This window comes from Neovison vison, chromosome 7 (assembly GCF_020171115.1).
Source record: "Neovison vison isolate M4711 chromosome 7, ASM_NN_V1, whole genome shotgun sequence".
NCBI classification, from domain to species: Eukaryota; Metazoa; Chordata; class Mammalia; order Carnivora; family Mustelidae; genus Neogale; species Neogale vison.
Window position 1 is genome coordinate 17,844,354 of NC_058097.1, and position 26,444 is coordinate 17,870,797.

General features: G+C 44.2%; 1 protein-coding gene across 2 annotated transcripts in view; it reads left to right on the top strand.

Moving 5' to 3' along the window:
* The window catches only part of RANBP10 (RAN binding protein 10), a 66,591-nt gene that overhangs the window by 12,762 nt on the left and 27,385 nt on the right, over positions 1–26,444 (top strand). For both annotated transcript variants that reach the window (XM_044255922.1, XM_044255921.1), the window contains one exon: positions 13,920–13,972. In XM_044255922.1, the coding sequence (XP_044111857.1) occupies positions 13,920–13,972 (53 nt within the window). The remainder of the gene's footprint in view (positions 1–13,919; positions 13,973–26,444) is intronic.

Genomic DNA, 26,444 nt, shown 5'->3' on the forward strand with positions numbered 1-26,444 from the left:
GAGATCATGACCTGAGCCGAAGGCAGCGGCCCAACCACTGAGCCACCCAGGCGTCCTTAATATTTTTTTTAATGAAAAAATTTTTTTTGAAGTAGGCTCCATGCCTAATGTAGGGCTTGAACTCACAACCCTGAGATTAAGAGTTGTGTGCTGTACCAATGGAGCCAGCCAAGTGCCCTAAAAGTTTTAATTTTGATGAAATCAGTTTATCTATTTTTTTCTTTTGTTGCTCATGCTTTTAGTGTCTCATCTAAGAATCCATTGCAAAATCCAAGGTCATGAAGTTTTTCCCTGTTTTCTTTCAAGAATTTTATAGTTTTGGCTTTCGTATTTAGATTGTTGCTCCATTTTTTGCTCATTTTTATATATAGTATGAAGGAGGGGTTCAACTTCATTCATCTGCATGTAGAAGTCCAGTTGTCCCCGCACCAACTGTGCTTCCCCCACTCCTAGAGAATAGGGGAGGGAGAGAGAATACCGAGCGGGCTCCTGGCCCAGTGTGGAGCCCTAGGTGGGGCTCTATCCCACAACCCTGAGATCATGACTTGAGCCAAAATCAAGAGTCCGTTGCTTAACCAGCTGAGCCACCCAGGTGCCCCTAGCACCAGTTGTTGAAGAGACGGTTCTTTCCCCATTGAATGGATTCAGCGCCGTTGTTGAAAGTAATTTCATGATAGATATGGGTTTATATCTGGACTTTAAATTCTGTTCTATTTGTCTTTGCATCTACCTTATGCACCACATTGTTTGGATTACTGCAGTATTCTAGTGAGTTCTAAAATCAGGAAGTGTGAATCCTTTAACTTTGTTCTTCCTTTTTCAAGATTGTTTTAGATATTTGGGGTCCCTTGTATATCCATCCGATTTTGAGGATTGACTTTTCCATTTCTGCAAAAAACACTGTGGAATTTTGGTAGGGATTGCATTGACTTTTTGGGTCAGTTTGGAGACTATTCACAATACTCTCTATCTTAACAATATTAAGTCTTCTGATCCATGAACATAAGAGGTCTTTCCATTTATTTGTCTTCCTTAATATAATTTCTTTAATTAAATTTAATTTAACTTAGCAGTGTTTTGTAGTTTTTAGTGTAGGAGTCTTTTGCTTCCTTGGCTAAATTTATTCCCAAGTATTTTACTTGTTTGATGCTATATTATAAATGGAATTTTTTTTTTAAGATTTTATTTATTTATTTGACAGAGAGAGATCACAAGTAGACGGAGAGGCAGGCAGAGAGAGAGAGAGGGAAGCAGGCTCCCCGCCGAGCAGAGAGCCCGAGGTGGGACTCGATCCCAGGACCCCAAGACCATGACCTGAGCCAAAGGCAGCAGCCCAACCCACTGAGCCATCCAGGCGCCCCTATAAATGGAATTTTTAAAAAATTTCCTTTTTAGATTGTTCAGTGTTAGTGTATAGAAACACAACTTCCTTTTGTTTGATTTTATATCCTGCAACTTTGCTGAATTCATTTTTTAGCTCTAATGAGCTTTCTGTGTACTGTTGGGGATTTTTTTATAAAATCATGTCATCTCCAAATAGAGATTGTTTTACTTATCCTTTTCTTCTTCTTCTTTTTTTTTTTAAAGATTTTATTTACTTATTTGACAGAGAGAGGTCAGTCACAAGTAGGCAGAGAGGTAGACAGAGAGAGGGGGAAGCAAGCTCCCCACTGAGCAGACAGCCCGATGCAGGCCTCTATCCGAGGACCCTGAGATTATGACCTGAGCCAAAGGCAGAGGCTTTATCCACCGAGCTACCCAGGTGCCCTTACCTATCCTTTTCTTATTTGAATGCCTTTTACTTCTTTTTCTTGACTGATTGCGCTGGCAAGGACTTCCAGCCAGTACAGTGTTGAATAGCAGTGGGTAAAAGGTAGGCATACTTGTTTTATTCTAATCTTGGGGGAAAAGCTTTCAGCCTCTCACCATTGGGTTTTCATAAATACCCTTTATCATTTTGAAAAAGTTCTCTTTTATTCCTACTTTTCTGAGTGCTTGTGTCATGAAGGGGTGTTGGATTTTTTTTTTTCTGCATAAATTGAGATGATCATGAGTGTGTTTTTCCTTAGTTCTGTTAATGTGGTTTATTATATTGGTTGATTTTCTTAATGTTGAACCACCTTGCCCTCGTAGGATAAATCCCACTTGGTCATGTTTGTAATCCTTTTAATACATTGCTGGAATTGGTTTGCTACAATTTCGTTGAGGATTTTTGCATCTATAAAGTATATATCGGTCTATAATTTCCTTTTCTTTTGTCGTCTTGGTGGCTTTTTGACTGCTGTTTCAGGGTCTACCCCATCTTGGGCTTGCATCTAGGTACAGCACATTTGTAACAGTATCTGGACCTTATTCTGCCAAGAATTGAAGTCTCTAGGTCAGAGCAGGGAAGGATCTTAGGAGCCCTTTAGTCCAGCCTCTCCTCTTCTGATAGGGAACTTGAGATGTGGGGTGAAATCCGAGACGCACAGTCCTGAATTAGGCTGGAGTGTCTGAGACCAGGCTTCAAGAGTCTGGGATGTTGTCTCTGGACCTCTGCTGCCAGAGAGGTTCCCTGTGTCGAGTGGAGAGTGCTCCAGGGTATCTCTCAGGACTGGATGGGTGATAAGAGCAAAGTGAGGTCTCTTTGCCCCAGGCCTTGTGGTATGTCCCTGGAGGGTGTGAGACTCCAGAGGCGGGTTTCTAAGGTCCTGTCCTCTGTTCACCACCAGACCTGTCTGGGCCAAAGAAGAATCTCTAGTCAGCTGGAGTTGTGCTGAGCCAGTGTCACTGTGCTGAGCAGGAGGGTTTCCTGGCTGTGTGCTCTGGGTTGCGCGCTTGGGACTCACCTGCTACTGTGTGAGCCAGAGCCCCATCTCCTCTACCAAAGCAGGGATTTTGACAATTTCCTCCTGTTTCTGAAGGTGTGCTCTTCCCTTGCAGCCTTTGCACTCCTGTCAAAGACAAGTGGGGGTACTGTGGAGCTGACAGTGAAAACTAGGTCCCCCACTGTGCCCCTCTGGCACTGAAATGTGCCCTGGGATAATCCAGGGAGAGTCTGATGGGCGAGAGCCAACAGCCTCCTAAGTATGTGGTCATCAGCTGGCTGTGGAAAATGATTTTTCTGTGACTATCAAAGTAATTGTAGAACATCTGGAAAGCCAAAGAGAAAAAAGAAGAATCCAAGCTGACTGTTCTCAGCTCTCCGCGTGACTGCAGGGTTTCAGCAGACTGTTGATTTTGTGGGAGAGTCAGCAGAGGTGGGTGGAGGGCAGCATGGGCCCCAGAAACCACCAGTCCATTTTCACTGTAGGTCATTTTCCAGGGCCCCAGTTTGCCCCCGCTGCCTGCGGTGTATGGTGATAGCTTCAGGGCGGACCTGGCTGTGTGGTCAGCTGAGGGTCTTGCCGTAGCTGCCGCTCATCCTCTGTCCTGCGCTCCAGCTTGGCCGGAGCTGTGCTCACTTGCTGCCCTTTTCTCCCTGGAGCCCCACAGAGAGACGGAGTTGCTCTTCTAGCTCTAGCTTGTGTTATGGTTTTGGCAGTGAAGTAGAAACTGAGAAGTTAGAGGCCAGCTCGTGGTCTCACTGCCATGAAGAACTTACCATCTATTGTCCCTCTATACCTAACGGGGTGTCTCATCGCTATGAAAAATGGTATTCTCCATTTTGCTGCCATATGGAAGAAAGGAGTAAAGCAGAGGGGTTTATCCTACTTTAAGTCATGATGTGGGCTAATAACTTCGCCCCCAAGCTCCTCAGATATATCCTCCTGCTTGAAAAGAAAGCCCTAGTGGAGATGTTAAATATAGGGGAGGTAAGCTCTGTCTATTCCAGTTACCTGCTTAGGGAGTGGGAACCCCTGTTGTTTCCCTCCCAGGTGACCAAGGCAGCTTGTATCTGTTAGTTTTCTAGCATTATCTGACACATTACCAAGAAAGAAGCAGATGCTCACCTCCTTTTTCCTCAGCGATTCCCCAGTAAACAGGTGCTTGTTTTTATTTATTTATTTATTTATTTATTTATATTTTTTAAAAGATTTATTTATTTATTTGACAGAGAGAGATCACAAGTAGGCAGAGAGGCAGGCAGAGAGAGAGAGGAGGAATCAGGCTCCCCACTGAGCAGAGAGCCCGATGCGGGACTCCATCCCAGGACCCTGAGATCATGATCTGAGCCAAAGGCAGTGGCTTAACCCACTGAGCCACCCAGGCGCCCCTATTTTTATTTTTTAAAAGATTTTATTTATTTATTTGACAGAGATCACAAGTAGGCAGAGAGAGAGGAAGGGAAGCAGGCTCCCTGCTGAGCAGAGAGCCTGACGCGGGGCTTGATCCCAGGACTCTGAGATCATGACCTGAGCCGAAGGCAGAGGCTTTAACTCACTGAGCCACCCAGGCGCCCCAAGGTGCTTGTTTTTAGAAGTCCCAAGATTCAGACCATCAGAAATGTCCTATTTTACCCAATTCCAATGGTAGAAAAGTCTATAGTGCATGAACTAAAGTACAGTGGAGTTGTCCAGTAGCCCCCAGCAGCCCTCCCGGCACCATGCCCAGGATCCTGTTCAGTGGCTACCCTGAGGCCTCTCTGGACTGATGGTGATAGCTGAGGAACAGTCTGACAAGCTGATGTGGGCATAGGGTGAACTCAGTGGCAGGGGTGAGATTTGAATCTGGGCTTGTCTCATACTTTGGTCTGATGCATGTTTTTTGTTTTTTGTTTGGCTGTTTGCACACAGTATAAATGTTAGGGTTGGAGGAGAACTGGAGAAAGGCTACTGCTGACAGGCCACGCACTTGGGCTCCAGAGTTTGCAAGTGGGTCTCAGAGAATTGCCCTTTCTGTGGTGACTGGTTGTGCTGGGCTGTGTCCAGAGCAGCTCCTCCCCCTTGCATAAGTTCACTGTGTTCTAAAGAGCACTTGGCTTGGGGTGCCTGGCTAACTTAGTCAGTAGAGTGTGTAACTCTCGAACTCGGGGTTGTAAGTTCGAGCCCCACATTGGGAGTAGAGATTAATTAAGGATAAATTATATATATATGTATATTTTATTTTTATTTTTTGAGCAGAGAGCCCAATGCGGGACTCGATCCCAGGACCCTGAGATCATGACCTGAGCTGAAGGCAGCGGTTTAACCCACTGAGCCACCCAGGCGCCCTATATGTATATTTTAAAGAGCACTTGGCTCTCTCTGTGCCTTGCCATCCCCATTGCTTCTGTCCTTGTCCAGCCCTGTCATCTCTGGCTGGGATGATTTGGGTGGCCTCTAGTTTTGCCACTTCAATCCATTTTACAAACATTAGTGGGTTTGATCAGCTCCGCCCTTTTCTAAGTCCTTTCTGCAGCTTCCTATTGACCTTCCATGAAGTTCAGACTCTAGCTAGCATGCAAGCTGTGCATGGATAGCCAGTTTCCTGTGCCAGCTTTGGCTCTTTTTAGGTCTGCCCAAGCTGTGACCCAGCCATACTAATTTCTCTCCATTCCTTGACTTTGGGGCTGTGTTTTTGCCACTGCGCCTCAGCACATTCTGCTGCTTCTGCATGGAACGTGCTCCTTTTTCCCCCCTCACTGCTTACCAGGTCTTGGCTCAGCCTTTACTTCCTCTGGAAATCCCTGAGTCAGTGCACCCTGAGTCTTTGGCTTGCCCCTGACTTGCCACTGGAAACTGTCAGAGTGCAGAGACTGAATTCAGGCTCCTACCCTTGTGTCCCCAGCACCATATTGGGCACAGAAAATCCCAAGGGCCTCTATAAAACAAAGAAACTTATCACACCTGTTTTTACTGAATTACTCAACTTTAGCCAGGACTCAACAGCTCCTAACAACCCATTCATTTTCAAGTGCCACCAGAGATCTGCAGAGGAGAGGTACTGTTATTATTGCTGTTTAGATGCGAAGATAATTCGCATCTAAGTATGTGCCCAGGAGAACATATGTAGGTTTTGGATTTTCATTATGCTCTTTCCTTACTGTTTTACCTCATTCTTGTCGGCCTATCAGAGAGCTGGGACCACATGAGTCCATGACCTGGCAAAGCACTACAGGCATCCTTTGTTGGTGATTGACAAGGAAGGAACCTCAGGCCTCCTTAGATTTTTCATGAGTGGATGGAGAAGTAGACTTCCCCTGTGCCTATAATGTCACTAGCTTCGTGAATATGGGTCATTTAATCTCACTGCTGAAGTCTCGTGTCTGCAAGAGGGGAGAGTAGTACTGGGGGTGTTGTGGCTGAGTTCAGAGCTCACTTAACCTATTATGTAGCTCTGTTATGTTTTCACACCAGCTAGAAGCATAGGTTGCCTTGCAGCGTGGCTGGGAAGGATCCTGTGACTTTGGTGATAAAGTTCACCAGACCACGTGTGGATGAACACTAGGGGTTTGTTGAATGTTCATTATGTGCCCAGTACTGCTGTGGCTGTGTGCTTTTCCTCTGAGGGCTGAGGGCTCCTTCCTATAGCACCTGTATCCTGAGGTAGGCAACAGGCCTTGCATCAGTTCTGTTCATTGTGGCATAAGATATAGGGCTTGAGGGGCACCTGGGTGGCTCAGTGGGTTAAGCCGCTGCCTTTGGCTCAGGTCATGATCTCGAGTTCCCGGGATCGAGTCCCGCATCGGGCTCTCTGCTCAGCGGGGAGCCTGCTTCCTCCTCTCTCTCTCTCTGCCTGCTTCTCTGCCTACTTGTGATCTCTCTCTGTCAAATAAATAAATAAAATCTTTAAAAAAAAAAAAAAAAGATATAGGGCTTGAACCTGTAAACTTAAGCTCCATCTCCTGTGTTTGGATGATTTGGGGGCTTGGAGGTTATCAGAACTGAATAAACATATACCCACTTGCTGCGTTTTTGGCCAGAGGTGACACCTCTGAAAGAATGAACAGGTGAGGGTATTGTCTTCCTGGATCCTAAATCCCCCAGCCTAAAGAGAGGAAGAGATTTTATGTAATAACAAATATTATAGCTGATGATAGTGAACTTGAACCTTTTTTGGGGAGGAGGGGGAGTTGCATTGATACATATATTCATTTATTTATTGTAGTAAAACTTATGTAACATAAAAAATTTATCATTTGAATCATGAAATGCACAGTTCAGTGGCATTAAGTACATTCACATTGTTGTGCAATCGCCACCGTCTATCTCCAGAACTTTTCTCATCTTCCCAAACTGAAACTGTCCCCATTAAACAGTAACTCCTGATTCTCCCCCTAGGCACTGGCAAACACCATTTTACTTTCTGTTTTTATGAATTTGACTATTCTAGATGCCTTGTATAAGTGGAATCAAGCCGAATTTGTCTTTTAAAAAAAGATTTGTTTGTTTGGCAGAGAGAGAGAGAGTGCATAAGCAGGGAGAGCAGCAGGCAGAGGGAGAGGGAGAAGCAGGGAGCCCAGACATGGGCTCAATCCTAGGACTCTGGGATCATGACCTGAGCTGAAGGCAGATGCTTAACCAACAGAGCCACTCAGGCACCCCTTGTCTTTTTTTTTCTTTTTTAACATTTTTTATTTGTTTTGCTTTGTTTTGTTTTTTTTTAAAATATTTTATTTATTTATTTGTCAGAGAGAGTGAGCACAGGCAGACAGAGTAGTAGGCAGAAGCAGAGGGAGAAGCAGGCTCCCCGCTGAGCAAGGAGCCCGATGCGGGACTCGATCCCAGGACGCTGGGATCACGACCTGAGCCGAAGGCAGTAGCCCAACCAACTGAGCCACCCAGGCATCCCTTGTTTTGCTTTGTTTTTAATTTGAGAGAAAGAAAGTGTGTAAGCACAAGCAGGGGGAGGGGCAAGCAGATTCCCCTGAGCAGGGAGCCCCATGTTGGGCTCCATCCCAGGACACTGAGATCATGACCTGGCTGAAGTCAGATACTTGACCAGTTGAGCCACTCAGGTGCCCCTAGGATTTGTCTTCCGTGTTGTATTATATATCAGAATTTCCTTCCCTTTTTTTTTTTAAATTTATATTCATTTAAGTAATCTTTACACCCAATATAGGGCTTAAACTTACAACCCCAAGTTTCGTGCCAACTGAGCCAATCAGGTACCCCATAATTTATGCCTTTTTAAGGCTCAGTAATACTTCATTGTGTATATGTGTCACATTCTGTTTATCTGTTCATCCATTCAGCAATAGACACTTGGATTGGTTTGCTTTCACCATTTGGCTGTTGTGAATAGTGCTGCTATGAATATGATTGTACAAATATCTGTTTAAGTGCCTCTTCAGTTCTTTTGTATATATACCAGGAAGTGGAATTGCTGGATTAAATGGTAATTTTTCTTTAAAAATTAAGCATTTTAAAAACAGTGTAGGTTGCCTAGGTGGCTCATTTGGTTAAGCAACTGCCTTTCTGCCTTTAGCTCAATCATGATCCTGGGATTGAGTTCCACATCAGGCTCCCTGTTCATCAGGGAGTCTGCTTCTCCCTCCGACCTTCATCATCTCATATTCTCTCTCTCTTATTCTCTCCCTCTCAAATAAATAAATAAAATATTTTTTTTAAAAGTGTAATTTTTAAAAGATTTTATTTGTTTATTTGAGAGAGAGAGAACGTGAACAGGGGAAGGGGCAGAGGGATAGGGAAAAAGAATCTCGGACAGACTCCTCGTTGAGCATGGAGGCCATTGCAGGGCTTGATTCATGACCCCAAGAACATGACCTGAGCTGAAATCAAGAGTTGGATGCTTGGGGCACCTGGGTGGCGCAGTGTAGGTTAAGCCTCTGCCTTCGGCTCAGGTCATGATCCCAGGGTCCTGGGATCGAGCCCCGCGTTGGGTTCTCTGCTCAGTGGGGAGCCTGCTTCCCTTCCTATCTCTCTGCCTGCCTCTCTGCCTGCTTGTGATCTCTGTCAAATAAATAAATAAAATCTTCTAAAAAAAAAAAAAAAGAGTTGGATGCTTAACCAGCTGAGCCACCCAGGTGCCCCAACATGGTTTATTTATTTATTTTTTTAAGATTTTATTTATTTATTTGACAGAGAGAGACACAGTGAGAGAGGGAACAGAAGCAGGGGGAGTGGGAGAGGGAGAAGCAGACTCCCTGCTGAGCAGGGAACCTGATGTAGGATTCCATCCCACGACCCTTGGATCGTGACCTGAGCCGAAGGCAGACGCTTAACAACTGAGCCCTCTAGGCACCCCTAATTTTTTAAATTTAGAATTACCATATGATTAACTGCCATACCTATTTCCATAGCTGCTGTACCGTCAATACACAAGGGTTCTAATCTTCATATCCTCACCAACACTTGTTCTTTTTTCTGTTGTTTAGTTTGTCCTTAAGTGTAGGAAGTTGTATCTCATTGTGTTTTTGATCTACATTTCTTCAGTGATTCGTGATGCTGAACAACTTTTCATGTGCTTATTAGTGATTTGTCTCTTCTTTGGAGATGTAACTATTCAAGTCCTTGCCCATTTTTAATAGATTTTCTCTTTGGTTTTGTTTTTCTCCTATACCATGGGTTGCTTTTCACTGTGTTGATGGTGTTTGTTTGCTTTAAGATTTTAAGATTTTATTTATTTATTTGAGAGAGAGAGACAGTGAGAGAGAGCATGAGCGAGGAGAAGGTCAGAGAGCGAAGCAGGCTTTAAGATTTTATTTGTTATTTGACAGAGAAAGGGAGAAAGCACAAGCAGGGGGAGCAGCAGAAGGAGAGGGAGAAGCAGGTTACCCACCGAGCAGGGAGCCCAAAGTGAGGTTCAATCCCAGGACTGTGGGGATCATGACCTGAGCTGAAGGCAGACGCTTAACCATCTGAGCTGCCCAGGTGCCCCGATGGTGTCCTTTGAGATACAAAAGTTTAAGATTTTGATGTAGTTTACTTTTTTCTTTCTTTTTTTTTTTTTTTAAAGATTTTACTTATTTATTTATTTGTTAGAGAGAGCGAGCATGCACAAGTGGGCAGAGTGGCAGGCAGAGGAAGAAAGAGAAGCAGGCTCCCCGCAGAGCAAGGAGCCCGATGCGGGACTCAATCCCAGGACCCTGGGATCATGGCCTGAGCCAAAGGCAGCCGCCTAACCAACTGAGCCACCCAGGTGTCCCTACTTTTTTCTCTTGTTGCCTGTGCTTTGGGTTTAATATCCAAGAAATCATTGCCAATTTCAATGTAAACCTTTTCTCCTGTGTTTTCTTTTAACAGCTTTACAGTTTTAGATCTTTGTTTATTTGATCTGTTTTAAGTTAATTTTGCGTATGGTGTATGGTAAGGGCCCAACTTCATTCTTCTTCATGTGGATATCCAGTTGTCCCAGCACCAAGTGTTATTATTTTCTACTTAAGACTTGAATGGTCTTAACATCTTTGTCGAAATCAGTTGACCACGTATGGGAAGGTACATTTCTGTGCTATTGTGTTTCTGTGGTCTGTATGTCTGTCTCTTTGCCGGTACCAATACTGTTTTGATTATCACAGCTTTGTGGTAAGTTCTGAAGTCAGGAAGTGTGAGTCCTCCAACTTTTTTTCATCTTTTTCAAGATTGTTTTGGCTGTTCATTGTTCCTTGAGATTCCATATGGATAGCATTAAATCTGTGTATTGCACTGCATAGTATTGGCATCATAACAATATTAAGTTTTCCGATTGTGAACACAGATGTCTTTCCATTTATTGTGTTTTCTTTAATTTCTTTCAGCAACATCTTATAGTTTTTAATGTACAAGTCTTGTTTCCTTGGTCAAGTTTATTCTCAAGTTTTTATTCTTTTTTTTTTTTTTTTTTTTTAAGATTTATTTATTTTAGAGAGGGGGCGGGGACAGAAGGAGAGAAAATCTCAAGCAGACCGGTCACAGAACCCAATGCAGGACTAGATCTTATAATCCTAAGATCACAACCTGAGCTAAAACCAAGAGTTGGATGTCTCACTCATGGGGTTCCACCCAGGCACCCTGATATTTTATTTATTTATTTATTTATAAAGATTTTATTTATTTATTTGACAGTCAGAGATCACAAGCAGGCAGAGAGACAGAGAGAGGGGGAGAAGGAGGCCCCCGCTGAGCAGAGAGCCCCATGTGGGGCTCGACCCCAGGACACTGGGATCATGACCCGAGCCAAAGGCAGAGGCTTTAACCCGCTATTTTATTTTATTTTATTTTTAAAATTTTACTTCATTTTATTTCATCTTTAAGATATTATTTATTTATTTGAGAGAAAGAGAAAGTGTGTTAGCGCACCAGAAAGGGGTAGGTTCAGAGGGAGAGAGAGAAGCAGACTCCCCACCAAGTAGGGAGTCCAACACAGGGCTTGATCCCAGGCCCTCAGGATCATGACCTCAGCCAAAGGTTTGTGCTTAATTGACTGAATCACCCAGGTGTGCCCCCCCCAGCACTTTAGTCTTTTTTTTTTTTTTTTTTAATGTGATTTTTGGTGATGATGGACATTTTTTTTTTTAAAGATTTTATTTGTTTATTTGACAGAGAGAGAGATCACAAGTAGGCAGAGAGGCAGGCAGAGAGAGAGAGAAGGAAGCAGGCTCCCTGCTGAGCAGAGAGCCTGATGCGGGGCTCGATCCCAGGACCCTGAGATCATGACCCGAGCTAAAGGCAGAGGCTTAACCCACTGAGCCACCCAGGCGCCCCCACGTTAGTCTTTATAATGCTATTATAAATGGAATTATTTTAATTTCCTTTTTTTGTCATTCACTGTTAGTGTATGGTTAGTGTATAGAAAAACAATTACTTTTCATGTGTTGATTTTTTGTATCCTTCATCTTCGCTGAATTTGATTATTCTAATAGCATTGTTGTGGCATCTTTAGGGTTTGCTACATATGGGATCATGTCATCTGTGGACAGAGATAGTTTTACCTATTCTTTTCCAATTCGGGTGCCTTTTATTTTTCTTGCCTAATTGCTTTGGCTAGAACTTTTAACACTCTGTCGAATAGAGTGGCAAACACAGGCACCTTTGTCTTGTTCCTGATCTTAGGAAAAGTTTTACAATATTTTACCATTGGGTATGATGTTAGTTATGGGCTTATCATATATGGCTTTTATTATGTTGAGATAATTTTTGTTTATTCCTACTTTGTTGAGTGTGACTGAGATGTAACTTTTTTTTTAAAGATTTTATTTATTTATTTAACAGACAGAGATCACAAGTAGGCAGAGAGGCAGGCAGAGAGAGAGAGAGGAGGAAGCAGGTTCCCTGCTAGCAGAGAGCCCGATGTGGGGCTCGATCCCAGGACCCTGAGATCATGACCTGAGCCGAAGGCAGAGGCTTTAACCCACTGAGCCACCCAGGCGCCCGACATGTAACTTAACATACCATACAATTCCCCAATTAAAGTGTTCAGTTCAGTGTTTTTCAGTATATTCACGGTGTCCTTACAGCTTTTATACCCCTGCTTATCTCAGACTGATTGGAGAATAGTTTTCAAGTGCATGAAGACTTGCTGGAAGGTGTAAGGCTGTGTGTTTTTATTATTTTAGACATCAGACTTTTAGAAAAGACTTAATATCACCCAGAATCATTTACAACAGGCAACAATTAGAATGTAAATGTGCAGCCACTTGGAAATGGTCAAAAGAAGGCAACCCTGTGTTAAAAAACATTTTTGTGTGGGGACTCCTGGGTGGCTCAGTCGGTTAAATGTCTGCCTTTGGCTCAGGTCATGATTCCAGGGTCCTGGAGTCAAGTCATGTGTCAGGAGGTTGGCTTCTCTCTCTCCCTCTACCTCTTCCCCTGGTTGCGCTCTCTCTCATGCTCTTTCTCTGTCAAATAAATAAATAAAATCTTAAAAACTTTTTTTTGTGTGTATGGTAAAATATATATTACATGAAGTTGACCATTTTCACTATCTTAAAGTATAAGTTTAGTGGCCTTAAGTACATTTGGTTTTTATGCAACCATAAAGTTATATCTCAGCCCTCTTGGTTGGTGTTTTTAGTATTCTGAGCTTCTCAACTACGTGTTGGCACTCGCAGATGGTTAATATCAGGCATCATGTGTGGGTTTCTCCTGTTGTACTGTTAGAAGGTAATGACCTATTTCTCTTAGTTCTTGGGGAAAGACCTCACTATTTCCTTGCACAGTACAAGCAGACTAAAAAACTCTGTTCATTTCCTTTTCTGGCCTGCCTACTCATGAATTCCACTGAGACATCTTTGACCGAGGTACACAGCATGGGCCCTGCTTTGCTGTGGATAACTTAGGTGTTTAGGTACCTGGGTGGGAGGAGTGGGGGTAGGGGGATCCTTAGGGCTTAAGGACACCCTGCCTCAACATTGGATGATCAGGGAGGCCAGTGGTGAGTGCATGTATTAGGTTACGTTAGTAAGTTTGGAGATACCCAGAGAGGAACCCTGGGGTCTTGATAATTCTATACAGACCCAACCTGGCTGTATTTTTTCCATGTCTTGGTCCTTGCTGAATAGTGGCTTATCCCCGTGGGCTTGATCTTGCATCGTTCTGCCAAGCACTACGTAGGATTCAAATACTTACTTTAGGTACTTCTTGAGGATAGATTCCGCTGCGTTAGCTGGAGCCAGAAACCAAGGGACTGGAAACAGTGATTTCAGGAAACTTTCATCTGAAACTGAAGTTCCTGTTTACAGACACTACCTCTTGTTTCTCCAGCTACTTAAAGCATTTAGATGATTTTTTAGATTTTCATTAGAAAATCAAAATATGAAGGGTCTCCAAGAATTGTTTTAAGAGTCTTATATTCAGGGGCGCCTGGGTGGCTCAGTGGGTTAAGCCTCTGCCTTCGGCTCAGGTCATGATCTCAGGGTCCTGGGATCAAGTCCCGCATCCGGCTCTCTGCTCAGCCTGAGCCTGCTTCCCTCTCTCTCTCTCTGTCTGCTGTGATCTCTGTCAAATAAATAAATAAAATATTAAAAAAAAAAAGAGTCTTATATTCATTGCTTTTCTTGTTTTTCTTTTACCAAGAAATGTTTTAGAAGGGAGATGCATAATCATTTGCTAACCAAATTTTTGTGTGTGATTTTTTTGAAGGTACATGGGAATAGGACTCTCAGCTCAAGGTGTCAACATGAACAGACTTCCTGGTGAGTCATTGGTTAAGAGAATATTTGTTCTTCTCTTCTGATCCATTCTGTGATGAGAATCATGGTGGCAGCCAAGAGGTTGGAGACTATCTTACCTAAAGCCAAGTCACTGGATGGAGAATCCTAAATCATGGCCCTGGCTGGGATGGTATGGGCTTCCATTCCAAAAATTAATTGGAATTTGAACTGCTTGCAGTCAAAGCCAACCCGAGCTTGCTCCTAGTGGAGATATGCCTTAGAAGCCCTCACTCCCATTGGCATTTGACCATCCTGGGACTCCGGCATAAATGGAGAAGGAGACTGCTGCCAACTCTGGCTTCTTTGTTACTTCACCATTATTAAGAATCGGTTTTTAAGTGGCCTCCCATCTGGAACGTGGTTGAGGCAATTTTTTAATGAATATGAAGTGTGTAAGACTTGGGTTTGCAGTCAGTGACCTCAGATTTATGGAATGCTCTGGGCCCTGCACATGGTCCTCCGATACTGCTCAGGCACGCTTTCAACCACTTGGGCTATGTACAGTTGAAGGGATAGAAACCTCCATCAGAAGATGGTCCGAAGTCCATCTGTTCCTTCAGTGGCCTAAGTGACATGGTGCAAGCCCCTGGCATCGACATGAAGGCAGGCAAAGTCTCTGTGTCTCTGCCCTGGTTCTCTCTACTTTTTGTGCCCCAGACACCGAGAGAAGGCAGCTGCCTTTTTCCAAAGAGAGAGCAGCACTTAAATGTTAAATCTTTCCCCATCTATGTTTAATGTAAGACACAGATATCTTTTTTCTAATTGACCAATTTCAAGAACTTGAAATCTAGACTTGCTCAGGATTCACCTACTTGTAAGGAGTCTGAAATCTTTTGGCTTTGATCTCAGGGAAAACTGGCCTTTAGTTATTAATCAGGATGTGTGTGGCATATTTGACTTCTTTGTGTAGCATGTGGCTATAATCCCCCCCAAGATTTTATTTATTTATTTGAGAGAGAGAGAGAATGCCTGCAAAGCAGGGAGAAGGGGCAGAGGGGGAAGAAGAGGGACAAGGGGCTTGATCTCAAAACCCTGAGATCATGGAGCCGAACTCAAGAGTCAGTGGCTTACCCAACTGAGCCACTTAGATTCCCCTTAATCTTTTTCTTATGCCAAGTGTGCTCTTGAACTTTTGTACTGCTTTGGTGGCAGGGAAGAAGAGGCTTATTATGTAGAAGTAACTGTTATAATCTGTTATTAACTGTCACTTTAAGCAACCTTGAACATTGGTTAAATGCATATTAATCTACAGAAAAGAATACTGTGCAGCCATGAAAAGAATGAGGAGGTTCTTTTTTTTTTTTTTTTTTAAAGATTTTATTTATTTATTTGACAGAGAGAGATCACAAGTAGGCAGAGAAGCAGGCAGAGAGAGAGAGAGGAGGAAGCAGGCTCCCTGCTGAGCAGAGAGCCCGATGCGGGACTCGATCCCAGGACCCTGAGATCATGACCTGAGCCGAAGGCAGCGGCTTAACCCACTGAGCCACCCAGGCGCCCGAGGAGGTTCTTTAGGTACTGATTTAGAGTAATCTCTAGAGTGTATTGTTAAGTGGAAAATATAAGGCATAGAACAGTGTATGATATGCTATGAAGTGTGTAAAAATTAAAAAGGCAAATTGAGCATATCTGTACCTGCTTATACATGCATTGAATATCTTTGGAAATCTATAGAAAAACTTGTAATATCAGCTATCCCTTGGGAAGTGATAGGGTGACTAGGGATAGGACTGGGAAAGAAATTTTTCACTTTTAAAATCTTCACATTTTCTTTCTTGTGCATATATTATTTGTTTAAAAATTGTAAATAGAATTAAAATAAGCAAAAGCAGATGCCCTTGTATCAAGAAGTCCTCACATCTATCAGATGGATTTGGAATACAGCCTTTTACCATGCGCTAGGCTTGGTATTCTAAGTTTCACATGCTCATCCTTCTTTAGTAAGAACCGTTTTTTGCATTGCTCATTTGGTTTGAGATCCATGGAGTGGAGCAGATGAGGTGGGAGGGGGAGGTTCAAGGTCTACCTGGGCTGACCTGAGTCTCTTTGAGTAGACCCATGTGGAGCCACATCTGTTTGCCTCACTCATAAGATGGAGTTTTTGACCCCCTCTGCACCAGTTGGAGGCCAGCTGCTGGTCATGTGCCTTGATGTTGAGAATGTAATATTGTGGGGAAGTGCATTTGGGGCCCTTATGCAGTCAGACCCTGTCTAGGCCCAAGACATGGGCCTATAGGAGAAGGGGCTTGGAGACAGTAGATGAAGTATTGGTCCCCACACTAATGTATCCGGAAAGTTGGCACCTTTTTTTACGTCCTGAGTGGTGCGTCTCTTGTTTGGCAGGAGAAAAGGGCCCCTTTGGGAATTAACACCTATTTTCATTTCACTCTGGCTGCCGGCTCTGAGGGCTTTTTTTCCTGTCCTTTCTTTCTTTCTTTCTTTTTTTTTTAAATAAAGATTTTATTTATTTATTTGACAGAAATCACAAGTAGGCAGAGAGGGGGAAGCAGGCTCCCCGCTGAGCAGAGAGCCTAATGTGGGGCTTGATCCCAGGACCCTGAGATCATGACCTGTGCCGAAGGCAGAGGCTTTAACCCACTGAGCCACCCAGGTGCCCCCCCCACCTTCCTGTCTTTTCTGATAACCTCCCTGATTATTCCTTAAAGTAGAAAGTAGGAATCAGGGGCGTCTAGGTGGCTCAGTTGTTAAGTATCTGCCTTTGGCTCGGGTCATGGTCCCAGGATCCTGGAATTGAGCCCCACATCGGGCTCCCTGCTTGATGGGAAGCCTACTTCTCCCCCTTCTCCGCTCCCCACTTGTGTTCCCTCTCTTACTGTGTCTCTCTGTCAAATAAATAAGTAAAAATCTTAAAAAAAAAAAAAAGTAGGAATCAGTTTGCAGATAGATAGGGATTCTCTCTAGGAAGGATGGATGCCTCTGGCTTTTCCAGGAGACAGGACAGGCTGAATGGCTGAAAAGATCTAGCACAAGATAGATGTAGGGGTAGAGGGAAGACGTTCCTCTTAGGAATGATGGTGGGCTTGTTTATCCCAATGCTGGATTTGGAAGATCAGAATCCCCTTTGGCACTTTTCATTTTCTGGGATTGCTTTTTTTGGTATGTGTACATACATATGCAGGGGGTGGGGGTACTTAATGAGCATACATTATCCAAAACTGAAAGTATCATCGTTCGTAACAATTGGACCTGAAGCTAGTAGCATGTATTTCACTGGGGACATGAGATGGAGGATGGCAGCAGCTAAAGCCTTTTTCTGCCTGTTGCTTCTGATTTCCAAGAGACCCTTGGTTGTGATGAAGGCTATTGGGACTGTTAGGATATATGGCTGGTGGGAGGTGAGTGACGATGGTAGCCTAGTCTGGGTCTAGAATTTGAGACTTTGGTGTTAACTTCAGGTGAGATAATTGAGTGTTGATGTATCTTCTTGATACTGTTGTGTCTGAGGGAGAGTGGTGGTTACTGTGGGTTTACAGGGGTGTTCTGGCTTGGTGTTGAGAGACATACAGGAGTTTGTCAGGTGGGTCTGTGTGGTGGTACAGTAAGGCCTGTGAGTAGATCTGTAAGTTGTCTTGTGTGATGGGATGCCAGTCAGAATGACCCAGTTGAAGGAAGAGTCTTATGTTCCATTCCAAGGGGCATGGACTTCTTTATTTAAGCAGTGGGGATTGCAGGAGTGTTCTGAACGTAGGCAAAATGTGATCAGATTTGCTAATAAGTAACTAGTTCAAGAGTGAACTGTTGTAGAGGAGACCTTCCAGAGGGGGTGGAGGCTAAGCTGGGCAGCCTGGGCAGTAAGAATCATAAGAACTTAGGCATGCGATGGAACTTCAGAAGGTGGTAGATTTTGGTTAAAAAAAGGACTCCTTTCCTTATTTTGAAATACTTAACTGGAAGCATTTCATCATAAGTGGACAGTTATATTTATATGTGCCTTATGGGTATATATTGAGATAACTCAGTATTATCTTGTGTAGTTAAGAAGAATCCTGCTAGGTCATTGGGAGGAGTTCCTTATTTTCATGACTGTGTATGTAGATTACTTTTGATTTGTAAGTTTAAAAAAACTTGTCAGCGAATCTATCAGGGCCAGCTGGTCTTTTGGGGAGAACATTTTAAAGACTTTCCCTTCCCTTCTTGTTAGCTTGTTCAAGTAAGTTCATTCTTGTGGCATCACTTTCCGTATATTCTGCTTTGGCCATCTGATTCTCTTTATGGGAAAATGGCTCTAATTAATATTGTCAAAACCTAAAAAAAAAAAAAAAAAAAAAAAAAAGCAGGGGGGTCCTCATTGCTGGTCAGTTAGTAGAGCACTTGACTCTTTTTTAAAAAATATTTATTTATTTATTTGACAGACAGAGATTACAAGTAGGCAGAGAGGCAGGCAGAGAGAGAGAGAGAGAGAGAGAGGAGGAAGCAGGCTCCCCACTGACTAGAGAGCCTGAAGTGGGGTTTGACCCCAGGACCCTGGGATCATGACCTGAGCCAAAGGCAGAGGCTTTAACCCACTGAGCCACCCAGGCGCCCCAAGCACATGACTCTTTTGATCTCAGGGTCATGAGTTCAAGCCTCATGTGGGGTGTAGAGATTACTTAAGTAAATCTTTAAAAAAAAGTTTTATTTATTTATTTGAGAGAGAGAAGGAGAGTGCAGGGGGAAGGGCAGAAGGTGAGGAAATGGGAGAAAAATCTTAAACAAACTCTCTGCTGACCAGACCATAAGATTCACCCCTTTAAAGTATGCATTTCAGTGATTTTAATGTACTCACAGAGTTGTGCTACCATCACCTCTATCTAGTTCCAGAACATTTTCATCACCCCAAAGAGAAGCCCCATACCCATTAGCAGTCATTCTCTTACTCTCCTTCCCTGCTGCCCCTGGAAACCACTAATCTACTTTCTGTCTCCATGGATTTTCCTTTTCCTGGACATTTCATATCAGTGGAGTCATACAACAAGTGTTATATTTGCATACCGCTTCTTTCACTTAGCATAATGTTCTGAGCTTCATCTAAGTTGTAGTGTGTATTAGAACTTCGTTTCTTCTTATGGCCAGATAATATTCTATTATATGGGTATATCACATTTTGCTTACCCATGTGTCTGTTGGTGAGTATTTGGATTTTTTTTTAAAGATTTTATTTATTTGACACAGAGAGAGCAAGCGAGTGAGAGACAGAGAGCAAGCACAGGCAGGGGGAACGGCAGGTAGAGGAGAAGCAGGCTCTCTGCTGAGCAGGGAACCCAATGGAGGGCTTGATCCCCAGACCCTGGGATCATGACCTGAGTCAAAGGCAGATGCTTAACCCACTGAGCCACCCAGGCACCCCTGTTTTCTTTTTTTAAAAGAATATTTGGATTGTTCCTACTTTTTGACTGTTATGATTTATGCTGTAAACATTTGTGTACAAGTTTTTGTGTGGACACATGTCTCATTTCATTTGGTTGTATACCTAGGAGTGGAATTGCTGGGTCATGTGGTAACAACTTTTATTTAGGGTTTTGATCCATTTAATTTTTATGGTGTGAGGTAAGGATCCAACTTCATTCATTTGCCTGTGGCTGCCCAATTGTCCTAGCATCAGTTGTTGAAAAAACTATTCTTTCCTCACTGAATGATCTTGGTACCTGTGTTGAAAATCATTTGAGCCAAAGATGTATGGATTTTTTTTTTCTAGATTCTCAATTCTATTCCATTGATCTATATATTTGTCCTTGTCTATACCATACTGTCTTGATTACTGTTGCTTTGTAGTAAGTTTTGAAATTGGGAAGTGTGAGTCCTTGAACTTTTTTCTTCTTTTTCAGGATTGCTCTGACTCTTCCGGTTCCTTTGCAATTCCATATGAATTTTAGAATCAGCTTGTTAATTACTATAAAGAAATCAGGTGGGATTTTAATGGATTGCACTGAATCTGTAGATCAGTATGGGAAGTATTGTCATCCTAATAATGTTAAATCTTCTGGTCCATGAATGTGAAATGTTTTTCCATTTGTTTAGATCTTCTTTAATTTCCTTCAGCAGGGATGCTTGCGTGGCTCAGTCATTAAGCGTCTGTCTTTGGCTCAGGTCATGATCCTAGGGTCCTGGGATTGAACCTGTCTCCAGCTCCCTGCTCGGCGGGAAGCCTGCTTCTCCCTCTCCCACTCCCCTTTCTTGTGTTCCCTCTCTCGTTGTGTGTCTCTCTCTGTCAAAAATAAATAAAATCTTTTAAAAAGAATAAAGATAGATGTGTATTGTTACATATTTTTTCTAAGTACTACTTTATGCCTCACAATTTTTTTTTAAAGATTTTATTTATTTATTTGAGAGAAAGATAGTAAGGGAGCACATGTAGTGGGAGGGGCAGAGGGAGAGGGAGAAGCAGACTCCTTGCTGAGTAGGGAGCCCTATGCAGCCCTATGCAATCTCAGGATACAGGGATCATGACCTGAGCCAAAGGCAGATGCTTAAGTGACCCACCCCTGTGACCCTCACAAAAAATTTTTAAATTAATTTATTTGAGAGAGAGAAGAGAGAGAGTGCATGTGGGGGAAGGTCAGAGGAAGAGAGAGTCTTAAGTAGACCTCACGGTGAGTGTGGAGCCTGACTTGGGGCTCAGTCTCGCAACCCTCAGATCATGACCTGAGCCAAAACCAAGAGACAGATGCTTAACCAACTGTGCCACCCTAGTGCCCTCTCTTTTTATGAATTTGATATGCTGTTTTAGTTTGAGCTTTTCATTTTAAGATAGTTATTACATTCTTTATTCTTGATTTTTCTTCCTGACCCAGGTTGTATTCAAGACAATAGAATGCTTGAATAATTTTCACATGATCGGGCACTATTTATTTGTTTAATTGGCTGAGCCTAGCCTTTTTCCATCATGATCAGTAATATGATGTGGTCTGTACTTTGAAAAAGTTTACTTAAAAAAAAAAAAAGAAAAAGTTTGCTTAATGCTTGTTTATACTGTAGCACATCAGGTTTTGTGAAATATGTAGGTACAGAGTTTGTTCCCAGTCCACCATCGAGTTTTCTGTACATTTGTTTTTTCTTATTCATTTATATATCAGTCTATTTTTATGAATTTGTTATTAGAGGGTAAAAGAAATTTTGAAAATAATGCCACCTGCAATCTTGTGCTTAAGGGCTGAGGGCTTCAGGTTGGAGGGTTTAAGCAGCTTTGCGCCTGATGGTTGTTACTGGGTCAGGGAGACAGTGGGTTGGGTGTTACAGGGAGCCACTGAGGGATTTAAGTGGAGGTATGATCTGTCCAGGTTGGAGGGGACAGGAGCAGGTGAAGGAGGCCAGTTAGGGACTGTCTCAGTGGTCCAGAAGAGCATGGTGGTATCTGGGATTCAAGAGATGGGGAGGACAGGCCCTGTGGAAGTAGTTCATCCAGCTTGGTATCTTCTGAGTAGTAGGTGAACAGACTGCAAACTACTATGTTGTGCTTATAGGATTTTGCTGATAATTTGTTTTAAGAATTCTTTTATTAATAAAATGGCCTGGTGATGGCCATTTTAGATGCCAAGTCTCAGTGTCATTCAGAGCAAGTAGAAGAGTGCAAATCGAACCGCCCTTGTCTGAGTGACTCTAAGAAGAAGGTAACTAGGGGTGCCTGGGTGGCTCAGTGGGTTAAGCCGCTGCCTTCAGCTCAAGTCATGATCTCAGGGTCCTGGGATCTAGTCCCGCATTGGGCTCTCTGCTCAGCAGGGAGCCTGCTTCTCTCTCTCTCTCTCTCTGCCTGCCTCTCCATCTACTTGTGATCTCTCTCTGTCAAATAAATAAATAAAATCTTTAAAAAAAAAAAAAGAAAAAAGAAAAAAAAAGAAGAAGGTAACTAAGGAAGTCTAGCCTTGGCCTGCCCAGGTGCTGCTGCAAGAAGTACCTGGTCTTTGGCTTAGTCCAGCCTTTCACAAGTCCCTGAAGAGAAACTTATGAGAAAGGAGAGGCCCAAGTGTAGAACTGAAGCCCCTTTTCTTATAGTTCCTGATCTGGTTGAGTGAAACCATTAACAACAGAAGATGGACTTGACTGAGAGAGAGCCTCCACCCCTCTCTAATTCTTGACTGTAGGAGATAACCTCTGTCTGTCATACACACGCGAGCGCCTGCACACATGCGCGTGCGTGTGCACACACACACACACACACACACACACAGAGTCCCCTCACCCCACCCCACCCTTCTTTTCTCCTCTGCCAGGGGCTGCTGCTTTCTCTGGTTGCTTGCATCTTGTTGCTGAGTAGACCTTATGGTAGCTGCGTGAAGTGGGTGTGGAGGCGGTAGAGGCAGTTCTCTCTTTTCTTTGAGGGGCCCCAAGATTCTGTGGCCTGTGAATGGTTGACTGTACTTTGCCAAGGCCTGAAAGTGCAGTTGAAGGGCAGCTTGTGAGCCATCCAGGCAGTTATACAACTCACTTCTCTGGCTCTTCTCTGTCTTTGAGCAGGTCATATCTCCTGAAACCTCAGTGCTTTGTTTACAGTCCAGCACACAGTGAACCTGCTTGCCTCAAACTAAGTTTATCCGACTGCAAAACCCAGATCCTCCTGCTTTCCTTGTGTCCACTGACAGTTGCTGTTCACCCAGCCCCCAGGTGGCACTCTTCAGACTAATCTTCACTTCACCCTGTCCCTTTCCACATCCAGCCCATGGTTCTGCCATTCTCCAAGTATGTCTTTAATCTGGTCCCCTTCTCTGTCCTTACTGTCATTGCCTCCCCATTGGGCTCTTTCCATGGCCTCCTGATTCATTGCTCTATCTCAGGTCTCTGCTCTCTACTTCCTGTCCCTTGTCTGTCTGCCAGGGACACAGGCCTGTAAGCCTTGCTTGGCATCTTCTGCCCTCTCTACCTTCCACATGGGCTGCACACCAGCATGTTTGTGAGGCCCGAGATACACTGCAGACATTCTCTGCTCTGCCTCTTCATAGGTGCCCTTCTTACTGTGGGGGTATTCTTCCTGCTTATGTCCCCCTGTGTAATACCGCCTAACCCTTTTGGTTCTGACCATATTTCTCTCATGACATTTACCTCTCTGCCTTGTGTGACTTATTCATATTTACCCAACAATACCCTCACTGGGACTTGGACCACATCTTTTTATCACTACTCTTCCAGAGTGAGCATAATGCCCGTGGGCTCTTTCTGCATCTTGCTGAGCTCTGCCTCACTACTGTGGCTTCAGTAAACCAAGTGTGGTTCTGGAACCATTCCTGAGTCAGGTCCCTGCTGGCCTGCAGCCTGCCCTTGGCTGGGAGATGCCTTTATTTGGATCGTAGCTTCCCTACTCTGCCCTAACTATTGTGGCACTGATTGTGCATGGGGGCTCTGCTGCCACCTTCTAGCTGTAAGAGGAGTGACCATCCCCCCTTCTCTGTTTGTTAGGGGTCAGTGTCGTTGAATCAGCTCTGGGCTCACATTTAGTCATGTGAGGAAACACATCTTTAGGGTTGCGGTCAGCTTGTGGAGCAGTATGTAGCTCAGTACTTAAGAGCATGGACTCTGGAGCCACACGGTCTGCATTTGCATCCTGGCAGCTGTGTTACCTGAGGTAAGTTACTTAACTGCTCTGTGCCTCTCTTTTCCCCATCTGTAAAATGGAAACAATACTTATATGTAACTCACATATGGAATGGCTTTGAGAATTTAGTGAGGTCCTGTATAGTGATTAGAACAGTGTCTAATAAAAAAGGGGTTATACATGTTAGCTTTTGTTGTAATTGAGAAAAAGTGTTTTTTCTACCTGTGGAAGGAAGAACCTATACATTTGAAGTTCTTAAGTAAATAAATAAATACAGTTTTTTAAAAAGATTTTATTTATTTATTTGTCAGAGAGAGAGAGGGAGAGCAAGTGAGCACAGGCAGACAGAGAGGCAGGCAGAGGCAGAGGGAGAAGCAGGCTCCCTGCCGAGCAAGGAGCCTGATGTGTGGGACTCGATCCCAGGATGCTGGGATCATGACCTGAGCCGAAGTCAGCCGCTTAACCAACTGAGCCACCCCTCATTCCTAAATAAATACAGTTCTTTTATGAATGTGTATCAGAGTGGAGTTAGATGTAATTGAAACTACATTTTGTTTCCAGTGCTTGTGTTTTCTGTATTTGAGAAGCCGTGTTAGTATGTGTTAACTGGAGTTGAGTTATGGAGGATGAAGATGGCATAGCAAACAAACAGGATGTTGATGTTTCAAGTGTTTTCTTGTAGGTTTTCCTGTACTAGCTCCGCAAGGACGTCTTTGCTTCTGGGGCTGTCAGGAGCAGGGTGTCGCCACTCTTGGGGTCTCACTTGGTCCTGGGAGCAGACAAGAACAGAGTACCTTCAGTATGAGGCTGGTGGTCAGACTTTCCAAGGAACATCTGGGCCTCTCTCAGCTTGCACAGTCAGAAGTTTCTGCATGGTCAGAAGTTTTGAGGTTTACCTTTTGTAAGGTGTTTTTGACCTCCATTAAATGTGAAACCAAGGAGCACATTTGGTCCAAAATAAGAATGTCAGAATTCATGGACAAATGGCTTGAGAGCAGGGCAGATAGTCTACAGACAGGTGAGTACCCTCAGCCCGACCCTCCCATCGCTGAGCTGGCAGCGAGCAGCGTGGGCTGCGATCCCTGGATTGAGGAAGCTTTGGGAAGAGTCAGAGGCGTGGACAGAGGGAGGGTTTTGGGCTTCTCCTAATCTTGAGGGCTTTGAAGGGGTTGAGGATAAGACAGATTCTCCTTTTGTGCCTTGAACCTCAGAGAGGGCCAGGGAGATTCAAGCTGTGTGGATTGGTAGCCCTGTCTGCCTCAGAGCTGGGTAGCTGGTAATTTCCTCTTTGCCATTTCTGTGCATGAGTCAGCTGTTGTCTTAGTTTGGCACATGTATTACCTTAATTACTACAACCCCTCAGGAGAACCCTTGAAGCAAACTTCTTCATACTGTTGGAAAAGAAGCAGCTCCACAGCTGAGGATTGGGGGTTGAGGGGTGCATATCTCCTGAAGCAGATGGCACCTCGCAACTAGACACTGGTAGGGGGGCTGAGAGGGTAGTAAGGGGACTGTCTGCCTTGCTCCCACAGGATGGTCATGTTCAAGTGAACATCTTTTCCTCCCCCTACAGCTTACTTTAATTAAGCCTACCCTGAATGGTCTGTTAGGAGCATGCCCCCAGGAGTGTTTGTGTCCTGATCTCGGGCTAGGTCCTCCTTCCACTGGGTGGGACAGATTCTACAAATAGCCGATATTTCTCATTTGCATGTGCCATGGGAGAAGCATAGCAGATAGCAGAGATGAGGGAAATGACCTGGCTGGGAGTGGATGGAAAGATAACCCGGGTTCCACTAGGATGTCCAGAGCAGATGGTGGTTTGGCAGTTGGGGCCCAAAGGCCAGGTATCTGTTTGGAATCCCTGGTGGTTCCCCTGGTAGTTAATGGTGCCGGTGCCACAGGAGCCGCCGTGGTCCCTGCGGTGCAGCTTGTTTCATGTGAGAGGCCCTCTGTTCCCAGGCTCCCCCTCCCTGGGGCAGCAGTATGCTGGGCCTTGTAGCCAGCTGAGTCCTGGTCCTTTTCTCTGGGCCTCTTCCCTTAGCCACAGGGAGACCTGTATTACCTTAACATATCAAGACAGCTTGGCAGCCTTGTGAAGTGAGGCAACTCAGGCAGGCATGGAAATTATTATTCCTGGTCCTGGAGATTTCTTGTCTACAGTATCCTATTTTCTTCTTCCAAACACCAGCTCCCACTTCTGTAGCAGAGGTGAAAATTCTCAATTTAAGACTGTTTTGCAGGACAAGTTAAGTCTTTTGAGGTAAGAGGTTTCATCAACAGCAGAAGGGCCAGTTCTGAAACCTGAGTTTGTCAGTCTCTGAAAACAGAGATTCTCAAGTGTCCTCTGGTATGGTTGCAGGCTGGGGCCACCTCAGGGTGGAGCTGAGTGGGGACTAGTTACTGCTCAATACCTTGCTTCCCTCGTGCTGGGCAGGAGTCTATATCTAGGTGTCCTGGAAATACTGCACCACCATACCTGGGTTTTGCGCATGCCCGTCTCTCAGGATCTGGCAGTGTGTGCGAAGTCACAGGCTCCTGCACTACCGGGGGTCACCCATCCGCCGACTTTCCCAGAGGCTCAGAAGGAGCTCACTGGAGACAAGGAAAAGACAAACCCAACTCTAGAGGAGAGATACAAAGGCCTAGGGGTTGAGGTTGCCTCTCAGTTTTGTGGGACAGTGCCACCCCTTTCCTTAGCCTGATTCAGCATGGGTGACAGACCGAGTCTGTCCTGTGGGAGCCTGAGGCAGGTAGCACTGTTAGATACGGCAGATGCCACTTGAGCCATGTCCTAGACAGACCTAGCTAGACTCCCCCTGGCTTCCCTGCGCCTCCCCTGGCTATCAGGTATCGATTTCTTTGGGGGCAGGGAAAGAGTGTGACTCTTGGAAGGCCCCTTCTGTGCAGGTGCTGGATATGCACCCCCTGGCCTTG